The sequence below is a fragment of the Centropristis striata genome, chromosome 9 (assembly GCF_030273125.1).
Source record: "Centropristis striata isolate RG_2023a ecotype Rhode Island chromosome 9, C.striata_1.0, whole genome shotgun sequence".
Taxonomy (NCBI): domain Eukaryota; kingdom Metazoa; phylum Chordata; class Actinopteri; order Perciformes; family Serranidae; genus Centropristis; species Centropristis striata.
In genome coordinates this window covers 30763303-30775955 of record NC_081525.1, presented here as the reverse complement: position 1 = coordinate 30775955, position 12653 = coordinate 30763303, and the positions used below count along the sequence as shown (strand labels likewise).

Here is a 12653-nt window from a genome sequence, read left to right as displayed (position 1 = left end):
TTATGCTGAATATCGTTATACGATATATATCCTGATATTTTATGGCAGAGTGACAGGAAATATGTCCATATATGACCAAATATGACATGTCACAAGTAGTTTTATTGGAACTGTTTATTTAAATGAACATAAATACTATAGAACAACAGGAGTACCTTTTTTTTTTTTTTATTAAATCAAAGCTCCATGAAGTGAACATTTAGGTAAAAACATATCTTAAATAAAAACAGAGATATGGTCTAATTCCATATCACATTTAAAAATATATCGATATATCTTTTATATCAATATATCGCCCAGCCCTAGTTAAAACCAAGGTATACAGAAGACCATCCTTGAATGCACAACATGTCCAACCTCGAAGCACATGAAGCAGCAGAAGACCGCACCACCACTTTATTAGGTACACCTTGGTAGCTAATAAAGTGGCCGTTGAGTGTACAAGGAGACAAGCCTTAGATGAAACACTAAAGTATCTTTGCATGGTAGTTTAATTTGAAAAAACATTGAAACCCACAGTTGTACTGTACGACCACAGTGTTTCTACTGTTACTTGCATTAAAACATCCACTGAATGTCTGTCCTTATAGTTGTTGATAACATTTAGACAACCCTGCTTATTACCAGCTGTTACAGCACTGACAGCTATGTTTTGTAAGCTGATGAACCATCTGCAGGTGATTTTGCTTCTTCTGAATTCCCTCCCTAGATATAAACTCACAAAGGAAATGCATCCATTGAGCTGAGAAAACAAGGCAAAAGAGCTGTGTTTTTTAGATGACAACCAATCAAGTGGGGATAATGGCAGTGGTGATAAAGAAGTAAAACTATGACGGAGAATGTGAAGCCATCTTTTATTCTCCTCAGGGAGAGAGAGAGGGAAAGCAAGTGTGGGAAAATGGGAACGAGAAGGAGGTGTGTGCTTCTGTTCACATCTTTCAAGCACTGTGTGGCCACCGGGGACCCATTCTCACTGATCCTCCTGTCACTCAAACACACACTCACACACATGAAAAGATCTGACATCAGATGCTGGTTAAGATGAGGTAATCATAAAACAATATACTTCCTCTTTGGGATAGGTGGGAAAAATGCACACTGAGGAGCAGATTTTTCTCATGTCATGACCAAGCTGCCCTCTTCTTGATTTATTGTTGTCTAGTTTGCAGATACAAAGGTTAAGTTGTTCACATAGGACACACTTTGGCTGCATTTAGACTCAATTTATCTCTAGTAGTAGTATTTAGTTTGTTGGTAAGCATTTTTAGGAGTATGCCTATTGATTGTGTTGGCATCTTTAAGTGTTGAGTATCAAGAAAGAGATGGACTGGTTCTAGAAATTATCTTATGTAGTTATGTAACCTCTATTAGATACCACTTCACTTTTGAGGCACCAGTACTACTTTGTTGTCCAGTGCCTCCAGCCTATAGGCCTGAACAGGCCTTTGCTAAAGGCTCAAAGGAATTCCAGGTGCATTTGCTGGCTCTTCAGTGTTATATAGATGTGGCGGTGTGTGAGGTCCAGAGCAGCTGGGTATGTATTTACCTGAGGGCAGCAGAGGAGGACCAGGCCTGTCTTATCTAACCTGTCGTCCTGTTTGATCGGCTGGTTTGGGGTCAGTGGCATGTCAAGAAGGGACTGAGAGGAGGTGATTAAAAACGGATCCTTTATGTTTAGGCCCAGGTAACAACAGGGCTGGAGGTATGACTGCCTTTTCAGACTTTTTTTTTTCAGACAGGATTTATTTTGTTTGCTCAGTCACACAAATTCTGCTTTAGTTAACTTGGTCCACAGTAGGGATTAATAATGAGGAGATTTGAAAGGAAATTTGACTTGTTTCTCTGATACAACTTCCGATATATTAAATGCATTATTCATATTTAATGAAACACACAAACCGCAACAATGTTAATACAGTCGAAAGAACGCCATTCATGTTAATCAACATAGAATGAAAATTACAATGTTCCCATGCTGCTTGAACTTCACTATAGCTGCAAGGAATATGAAAAGTATGCCTGTGATGTCTCTACTGAGATCTGCCTCATGGCGATAATATTGAAAACTTTTCATTGTTTTAAATAAACAAAATTTGCGAAAGCAAGTCATTTGGTGTTTTCAGAGTGACTCTGTTAATCAGATGCTGCTGGTGCAAGCCTTCTGTACTAAGCCAAGTCACTTTAGACAAAGTAATGTCAATGATCACTCAAAGTTGGCAAAACCTTTCTGTATTTTTACTGAAGCATTGAAAACATTGTGCAAAGTGCATCGGAGCTAGTACATTCGGTTAAATGTAAAACAATCACAGTAACCTACATGGTGCAGTCATTAATGTGCTAAATGCAAATTAACTTGCACATTTTTAGAACAGGGCTAGCCTGTTAGAGTCTACAATGGATGAATATGGATGTAAAGGACTTCTGTAGCAATGCATATATTCTGTTGGTTAATGTCTGGTTATTCCTGTTATATTTTTCTGGAAAAGACAAATAGTTTGAATGCGTATTCCTGGGAAACCCATTTGCCGAGTTAAACCCTAGTCCACACACCTGGCTGATTCAGCAGAGGGGAGTTTTCTCTGAGGAATTATGACAGGATCGACGTTTAAACCCGACTTGTCAGCCTCACATCCTCAGGCTCATGCGGCTACTCAAGATTGATTGCCACTTAGCCTCAACACAGGGCTCCATCTGAGTGTAAAAGGTGAGTCTTGGAAAACGTTATACCTCTGACTTTTTATTATTTACACCATGAGTCATGACCAGACTTAATGTCTCAGACCTGTTTATTTTTAAAATGGGAAGTGATGGTGACTGTTATTAGTCTGCTAGTTAGCCTGTTGTAACTCTTCCCTCAAACCCATCAGACCTAGAGCCAAACCCATGACCGTCTAAAATGTTGTCAACTCAAAGTATCCTCATCTTTATAACCCCCTTTATTAAAATTTTTGCACATGTCTGGGTCATCAAAGGCACAAGCAATTTTTGCCAATAAAACCTGCCTGTGATTTTTCTGTGCATTTTTCTGTTTGTGTTTAGTCTAGCCTCTGGCTGACCTCAGGCTTTGACCTGTTCAGACCTACGTATGTCCCTCCCTAGGTAGGGCTGCTCTCTCCCAGGCATCTGTTTTCTAGATAAGAGCCATGAGTGCAAGACCTAATTCATTGCTCTGTCACTGACATGGCGTTTGGGCCGTCGACATCTCCACTCTCCTTGTGTCCAGGTCTCCCGTGGGCCAGTTTTTTATAGCATGACAATCCAGATTTAGTGACAAATCAAGCCACATGCTGAGGAAAAAAGGCTTTTCTGTTTGTTACATTAAGAGATCAGCTTTCAAAGAAGGAAACGGCAGAGTGTTAAAATGCTCAGTGTCCCCACCTACACTGTGACCCTGGCAGTCATGAGATATAAAAAGTTTTTTTTTTTTTATGAATGATGACAGGTTGGGACAGGAACCAAGCCTTCCGTCCCGATCTCTCCAGTGACCATGCTGTGAATTTCTGCTCGGTTGTCTGTAGAAAACTTTAGCACCGTGTTAAAGTAGCCTCAACCTTGGCATCAAACTTCATCTGATGAAATCTTTCTGTTGCCACTTTCTCATAACAGCCACCCTTTCTTTACAGGAGAGTGGCCATCTCCCATAGTAAGAGGATTAGTTTTTTTTCTCTATCTCACAGTAAGTTGCAGGCCTCCCTGTCCTCTCACTCTCATCTTTTTATCTCCTCTGTTCTCCCTCTCTTCTGTGTTGGCTACTTGTCCAGCAGGGCCACGCAGTTTCACAGTCTAATTACAGGTCAATTAGAGGCTTTGTGGCTCAGCCCTCCTTCTGCCAGCGCTCCGGCCGTAGCAGGCTTAGGGGACTCGACAGAGTGAGAGTGAATGAGATATCATTTCATGTGGAGATCAGCCGAGAGAAGGCCTTGAAAGAGGGAATTTGGGGGGAAAGGCTCCCCTCCTTTTCTCTCAATGGGCGAGAGTCCCTCCACCCTCGCCAACCCACACAGCACCCAGCATCCTAAAGAAGGGGCCTCTGGGATAGAGGCCAGAGGATTATGGGAATATTCATGACCAGATAAAGGGGTGAGCGGTTGAATGACTGTGTTTTGGGGCTCATCTCTTAGGTAAACAGGAGCCTAAATGGAGTTTAAGATCTTTACTCCCACTGCTCAGTGAGGAACAGGCAATGGTGACTGTCCACTGTTTTTTGTTGCATTTCCACAAGACGAAGAAAAGAAAGCCTTGTTGTGGCCTTTTCTTCCCTGGCTGCTGTCTTTAGGTGGCAAACAGATGGTGTGGGGGAAATAAATATCTGTTTCTCACAGTTTTTATCCACAGAATATTGGCTTTTCTGAAAGACACCATTCATAGTCACCAGTGGCCTCCTGGGCTGCTGAAAGCTGCTGAGGGCTCATTTTAAAGTCATTAAGCATCCCGTTGTAAAGGGATGGTTGAGGTTTTTGCTGTTCTGATTTTCTCTCCAAAATATCATGGTGGAACCTTAATGGCGCAGGTAAAACTCAAGCTAAAATGGATAGGTGGCCCTCCATTGCATGGTACAGCTGGTTCAGTGTTTTTGGTTCTCCATTTGCAAAAGTTATGGATCAAAGTACGTTCAAAGTTAGCTGAACGGATACTAGAAAGTGGAGGTAAAGCACTGCAAACCCCTGATTGGTCAGAGAGAATCATCACTAGTGCGACAACTGACATCCTGTGCAAATCTGCCATTTTTAATAGCCAAGCTACCATCAAATTGTTTTTCCACTCAACCCATGTTGGCAGACTGCAAAGAAACCACATAAACTACAGATGCCATTTGACGTAGTGTAGACATTCTGCTGTTTGGTTGTTGACGAAAGGATCCAGTGAGTGTCACGTTAAGGATAATGTCATGGCAGTTTCGCATGGTGGCACCATGGTGTTCAGCTGAGAATGTCACGAGTGTGTGCTGGGTGGAACCTAGTGTAATATACTTTACTTGTTTTCCTGAAAGGTAATTATACTCATGTTATTTCCATTCTGCTGGTTTAACTGTGGATCCCCCTCTTTCTTTTTCCTGTGCAAGTTTTTTTCACATATATTTTTTTAATTTGAATTGAAAAGTGCTGGGTGCTGAAACAACCCTGCATTAAAAAAAAAATCAAATGAGGGAGCAGCACTAAATTCAACCTAAATGCAGCCTGGGGATAAAAGGGGTGTAAAACCTTTATAAGTCAAATGAGTGACTTGAAATTTTTGGCTGTATAAAAAATTTGACTTCAGAAGTGTTGCCCAGTACAACCACAGCTTTGTGCACTGGATCAATGATAATGAAAAGAGATTTTCATCCAGAGACAGTAAACTTCCCCAGCCATTCTATGGAATCAAACCTGCGTCTTTTCCGTAACTCAAGCCCTAACTGCTGTTGCCCCCAGTGATTTAGCAGAGCTTGGCGTCTCTGCCCGACAGTTGGCAGGATCCTTAATGTTTGACCCGTGTTAAGCGGTCTGCATGTGAAACGCTGAGTCTCCATAGAGCACCTTATCATCAGCCACATCTAAACCCACTTAGAGGCTTTGAAGCTCGAGCCAGGGGATTTCCCATGTTTTGATGATCCGACAGACAGTCAGTACCCTCCTTCCTTCAAACCAGCCTAAACTCCACCCCCACACACCTCACATCTCTCTTTCTTCAGGTCAGACAGATGTTGGTAATCCTGCTCTGATTGGCTTGGATTGAGCTGTGTTGTTCTGCGGTCAGGGCACGCAGCCCACACGGCTGAACTCTGTCAGTTGCCTTTGAGCCGTGCCCTGCGGTGGGCTGCGTGTTGGAATGGCGTACCGCAGGGTTATGTTTCATTCAACCCCACACCTGCTGCAGTGACTTGTCAGCATGCCCCTCGACAGGCCCCCTTAATGCCTCCATTAGGTGTTGTAATCTCCACCTAACGCCCTGCCATTTTGCCTGAGTGTGTTAACAAAGTATCAAAGGCTGGGGATTTTTTTTTTGCCACCTGCCAGCGGTGAGTGTGTAGGAAGGTGAAAAGAGGTGGAGGTGGCATGACTGTACAGCTTCAGCTGGTTTTCAAGACATTAGGGAGGTTTTGTCTCTGTGTCTTTCAGCTTTTCTGGCTGTCAGTTATATTTCTCAGTTATGCCGACCTGTGTGTGTGTGTGTGTGTGTGTGTGTGTGTGTGTGCGTGTGTGTGTTATGCAGCGTTTCTTAAATCTGCTAGTGTTTCAGGACGTGTGTGGGGGTGTGCCTGCATCTCCCCTAACAACCGTGTACTTTTCATCCGTCAGAAAAAGGATACCTCAGCAGCCGTGCTCCCATCAAAAGGGGGCTGCACACAAGCCCCTGAGTACGATATTTAGTTTCACTCCAAAGCACGCACACAGTTATCACCTTTGTGCCGACCTGAAATGGACACTTAGGACACTGTTGCTCTGAGGTCCAAACCACAATGATTTATCTCCCTGAAAACGGGCAAGTCTCTTTTAAAGCTGTGTTTTCATTTGGCCTCCTCGGAGGAAAATAATAGGTCGCCTATGGATCTCGTGTGGCTGATTGATCAAGATAGAGCAGTGCTAGTTTGTTCTTCAGAGCCGGTGTTTGAGTTTGTGCTTGGGGGAGATCCAGACAGATTAGCAAGGGTGACGGAGGAGCCGGAGAGCCAGCCAGTCCTGGAGGTGCAGCTGGCACTGCGAGCCACGGCTTCCTTTTCTCTGTGTTGGCCCGCAGACTTCCTTCAGCCACTGTTTAATCAGCGATTAAGACTGCTTTAGATGGCTCGCTCATCTCGTGTGACAGTACACGTTGGGTGGAAGGATTGCTCGTCTCTGCAGTCTCCGGACAAAAGGAGTGTAATCATGAAAAGAAGTGACTGGCTGTTTTTCCAGTAGATTCCCCGCCCTTTCATGTGAAATGTTGTTGTTATGGTATCTCCTTCTGTCCATTAGTAATGTGCCCGTGAGGTTCGTACCATGAAGAGGGGCGGGTGAGAGCTTTGATGTGGTTTATGCTAACTCAGAAAGGGTACACAAGCCTTCATCATCAGATGTGTGAAGGAGGTTTGGCTGTCACTGTCAGAGGGGACCATCTGGTGTTTTGGTGAAAATGTGAGGGAATTTCTACCTGCAGAAGTTTTCGGTTGGGATGAGAACACTGTTCCATATTTTCTCTGTTTTAAAGAACACATTTATAACCTTCTGCCCATCCTGATCATCAGCTTCTTTTAGTACACATCTCTGTGGCTTGCTTAAACAGAAAAGCAAGAAAAACACTACAAGTAGGGATGGGTACCGAATTCGGTACTTTTATAGGTACCGACCGAATTCCGTCGGTACTACCGAGTACCGATTCATGTAAAATCAAACGGTACCATGTTTCGGTACCTAAACGGCGTTAACTTTAAACTAATCATTGATTTCAACCCGTTTTCATTTGACGTCTTTGATTAACAAGCGTGCTGACGATCGCACTATTTTTTTAAATTTATTTACCTCCTCGTCTGGTCCTGTCTGCTCACCGCGGCCGCTAGCTGCTGCCCTCTTCCACCGCGGAACAGAGACCAACAGCTGGCTCTAGGTCTTCTAGCCGCCTTCCTTACTCCGTTTGCTCTCTCCATTCATCCGTAGACTAGTCATTAGCAGCTAGCAGCTAGCTGCTGCATCTCTGGTCCTCCGCTAATACTCAGCTCTTCAACTCAGGAATATTACCTGCCACTTTACTCCAAACTGCCTCGCTGAAATTAAATCCCTCGGACTCCTGCGTCATCCCCGATATGTGCACAGAGCAGCCCGACTCAACTTTGCTTATTCCATCATGCTATGCCCACAATACTGTCTGGCCGGTGCTGCGCCGCATAGCTACGACGTCATCACAACAAATCACACGTGCACTTGCAACTTTTTTTTTTCTCCTCCGTGCACTTGCCACCTGAGAGCGCTCCTCTGCATTCTTTGATAACACTGCAACCTTCATGTTACAAAATGCACGTTCACTCAACAATAAAGCACAGCTCATCCTGGATTTTATATTGTTTTGATATATTTTTTAAAGTTTATATTTTGAGAAATAAATATGTTACGCAAAAGTACCGAAAATTGGTACCGTTGAGTACCGGTACCAATTCCCAGGTACCGGGTATCGGTACCGTATCGATTCAAATGTGAAAGGTACCCATCCCTAACTACAGGGCATTCAGATTCACAGTGTTTAAGGGCTGCAACTATATACAGTTATATACAGTATCAATGAACTTGCTGTTTATTTTGCTTTGGTTACTCCTCTTATCTGTATGTTTATTGGTTAAAGAACAATGTCTGTCACTGTTTCCAAGAGTCCAATTTGTTGTTCTTTAGCTGTCTTTCAGCTGACAGGCCAGTTGTCCGAAACCAAAAGATATTCGGTTTGTTAGGGCTGCAAAATTATTTTTTTAATTGTTGTTTTACGTAATGATTATTAAAGGCCGAGCTAACATATTCAAATATATTTTACAACACTCCAAAAGATATCTGGTTTGCAATTATTCAAAACACAAAATAAGCGGAAAAATCCTCACATTTGAGTAGCTGGAACCAGAGGTTTTTTGGGGACAAAGTGACAGAAGTAGCTCCAGCGTGTAATACAGTGTGAGATATGTGAACAAATAACAATTTGTTTTGTGTATTTATCAGGGCATTGACTAACCAACCTGCTTAATGTGCTCTCCTACTTTTCTGCAGAGAAAGTTCGTGAGATCCAGGAGAAACTTGAAGCCTTCATAGAAGCTCTTCACAAGGAAAAATAAGAGAACCAGGTATTTGTCTCTGTGCTGGATATTAACCTGAACTAAAATGATCATCGGTGATGCAGCAACATCATTGCACATTGTTATTGGATTGAATTGTTATATTATGGTACGAGTTCTGGCAGTGTAAAAATGCTAACTGTATGTAAATCTGATATGTTGTTCTTTCCTCCTTTTTCTTTACAGAACTATGGGAAGTAAATTCATGGATCACAACAGAGAAATGCACTGAACAAAGACAACTGAATCTGTAAATGACCGTCATCACCCCCCGACCCTGCGCACATCTCTCACCGGATTTTAACTCCCACGGCTTGGCTTTTGTCCCTCTTTGATGGAAAGATGGACCTGAACTGAAGGAAACAGTTTTCAAGCTTTCTCTTTGATTTTCTTGCAAACTGTCCTCCCGGGTCAAGAGGAAGGGGACCTTGCTGCACAGGAGCCCAAACACACTCAGATCAGGAGGAAAATAAGAAGCGAGCACAGTGTTTCCAGACATCTGACCTCTCATTTTCAATAAATGAGGATTGTGTTCATGTTAATCTCCCCATTGTTTCTTTCAGCTGATGGTGTCTGTGCACATGTGATTAGAAGAGTGTCTTTTCACTGATCTCTGTATGAAAAAACTTAATTTGTGCTGTTTCTGATGGGGTGAAACAGCCTTGAATCTTGCCTGGTGCTCCTAAAATACGCCATGATACCTACCTGAATTAACCTTTATCTAACACCAATTCTTTTAAGTCGCACATAGGATCCAATAGCACTTAAGTTTTCTCTCGAAGCTGCAGCTTTACTCTACATTTACGCTTCATGTGCCCGTAAATGACACAGTGTGTAGCTCTAACAGACTTTATATCTATAGAATAGAAAGTAGCTGCCTGGTTCAATACTCAACTTCCCTCCCATCAACGACCTCCATTGTAAGACCACAACAGCCACTCAACAGGACTAGCTTTGAAGTGTTGAAAATATGTATAGATTTAATTTCTTATTATTTTGTCCTAATGGGGTTTAATTGACAATATTATTTTTATGCCTGCCAAATGCACATTATGTCCTCGTCATGCCACCTTTTGTTTCTATCTTTGTCTGTGTGTGTGTGTGTTTGTGTTTCATTATTGTACATTAACATTTCATCTATGTTGCAGCTGACAGATAATAACACAACTTCCAAAATAAATAATAGGACAGCCTCTTTATAGATTGACAGTTTAATTAAACACATTCAGGATGCTTCTCGAGCGTTTTCACGCTTTATTTAACTAAGTGCTGCTTCTTTTCTAAACTGGTTATGTGATGATGTATCTTAACATATCACATCCTTATATCATGTCTAAGGTTTAGGATGTCATTCACATTATTTATTTAAAGGTATAATGTGCGGGTATGCAGGTTTTTGCTAAAAATGGTGTAGACTCTTCCAAAAACAATCCCTTATATTCATCACTAAATGACCCACTAGAAGTGTGTAGTGTTGTCTGCAGAGACCCTGCCCTCTGCCTGTGTTTTCTTTTATTTTCATTTTGCTGTGTTTGGGACATTTCTGGGCATCACCCTCTGTCCACAAAGCTATGAAAATGGCAGGCACAATGCAGAAAGAAATTACAATTTGGTGAAATACCAAGTGGGCAAAATGTGAATGAATCTAGGATTTGTTTTCACTTTCGTTGAAACAAAAAACAGACCCAAGTTTAAATGTTGTATTAAACAGTAAGCGGTAACTCCTGCATAGTATGCCTTTAAATATGTTATAATAACCAATTTTAAGTTAAATTTCATTTGATTTTCAAAAGATATGACACCATCTGTCAGTTGTTAGTCTGTTCTGCTCTTGTATCCAGTGCATCTCGATTAGTTGTTGCAGTTATAGAGGGAAAGGTGGGTTTTCTCAATGTATTTCTAATCTGCACCAGGTTTGATAGCAGCACAGTTTTGTGTGTGTACACGTAGACGGCACAGGTGAACATGTACTAATCCACTTTTTCTCTCTTGTCTCTGATTGAATGGTCATGAACATCTTGTGTCTCTTGCTGCTTCAAGGTTGAGATCAAACACCCAAAAAAAGAGAAATCCTTCTCTCTCCTTGTATCTAATGAAAGGGAATTGTCCTCAAAGTAAAGAAAAAAGCAAGATATTGAACATGCTGGTGGGTTATTTTAAACTGAAGGTGTACGCTTTTGTCAGCTCACTGATTCTTCTCCAAGTCACTGTTCAGGTTTCCACATTGCTCCTGATCGCTTCTTCTTGAACTGCTTATCTTGCATCCATCTCAATCATTTGGATATTTCTGACTTTTTCCATCACCCACTCACTCTTCCCAGCCTGAATACCCTGTCTGAATTTTGACCGAAAGGGGGCTGAGAGACTGTGTTACCCCTATCCATTCATTCATTCATGTGTATATGGGTATATATATAATATAAAACATGCCGTGCATTCTGTACAGGTAAAGTTAATAGAAAGTTATGGAGCTACTATCATGTACAGCACGTGTATGCGGCGTGAGCAACTTGTGTAACAGAAAATCGGTGAGTTGGTTCAACAAAATGTTTTATGTTGTAGAAAGTAATGTTTGCATGGTGTACCCCATCAGATGTGCTTTATTTATTAAATTTGTGTTTAAAAAAGAAAAAAAAAGTGAAAATAAAATTGACATAAATAAAAATGACCTTTTTTCGTGACGTGTCAGCTCGTCCAGTCGGTGCTAGATTAAATGATGTTTAACACAGTGCAGAGGCGGCTGATGAGAATGTTGTTCGTTTTGCAGATAATTGGTTGTAAACCGTAAAAGTATCGGATACATTTTTAAATTTTGACCTAATGATGCCACTAGAGCAGGGATGGGCAACTGGAGGCCCGGGGGCCGCATACGGCCCGCAGTACAACTACATGCATTTGAGCATGAAATCTTAAAAGTGCAGTATAAAAATGCACAAAATTACTAATGTTGGTCTGCTGTTCTTATTGTGGTTATTTTTTATTTACTTCAAACATTTTGTTTTCCTATTTCTACTGTTATACATGCATTTGAGCATGAAATATGTTAAGTTACTGAACTGTAAACATTAAAATTTGCAGTTTCATCATAGCTGGTTAAGTGCACAGTCCTGTATGTGGCCCTGTGGTAGAGTCGATGAAAAATTGTGGCCCCTCCAGCATTTAAGTTGCCCATCCCTGCACTAGAGGAACACCCTACTGATGTTGACCCTAGTTTTTGCCTAGTCGGCCACATTCCTGTTTGGCTTCCCTAGACAAAACTTTTTTGTGTGTGTGAACTTACCTGGCCTTTGTATTTGGCTCTTTGTTTTGGTGAGTGCAAGACGTTTGTTTTTGACGTTAGCGGACTACAGTTCTAGGCTAATGTTACCTAGTTTAGCACACGATTGCTGCTGTAGTGAAACTTAAAATAGGCTCGGACAACATGTTCATGTGACTTCTTCCAAAAGACTTTGCAGGACGAATTGTATGATATCCTGTGACATGTGACATGTTAAAGCTCTAAAGCTGTTGGCCATAGATAGATAGATTTTATTGTCCACCTTAGTGGAAACACAGCAACACAACACGGTAAATATACATAAAAACTTAACAGTGTACATCAGTGCGACTGATTAGCAGCAAGCTTCAGTAACTGATACACTCATTGTCCTTGAAGTAGTCATTGCGTGTTCAATGACTGTGTGACTTATGGGATAAATTACTTTTAATAAATGTTTCAACTGGGCCTTAGGCAACAAACCCACTTCCTTCAGGTTAAGCACAAAATCCACAACAACGGGGTTAGGCTTAAAAATTCTACTCCTGGACGTACTGTAACTTCCGTCAACAGGACACAAACACTGATCTCCAGGTTGAAAGAGCATGGATTTGACCCATCTGTCACTTG

The 12653-nt window shown here is 41.7% G+C and overlaps 1 protein-coding gene across 6 annotated transcripts in view; it reads left to right on the top strand.

Annotated features, from left to right (window-relative positions):
* Positions 1–11461, top strand: part of opa1 (OPA1 mitochondrial dynamin like GTPase) — a 45618-nt gene extending 34157 nt beyond the window's left edge. For all 6 annotated transcript variants that reach the window (XM_059340771.1, XM_059340774.1, XM_059340773.1 and 3 more), the window contains 2 exons: positions 8703–8776; positions 8954–11461. In XM_059340771.1, the coding sequence (XP_059196754.1) occupies positions 8703–8767 (65 nt within the window). In that variant the 3' untranslated portion in view covers positions 8768–8776; positions 8954–11461. The remainder of the gene's footprint in view (positions 1–8702; positions 8777–8953) is intronic.
* Positions 11462–12653: the final 1192 nt, after the last annotated feature.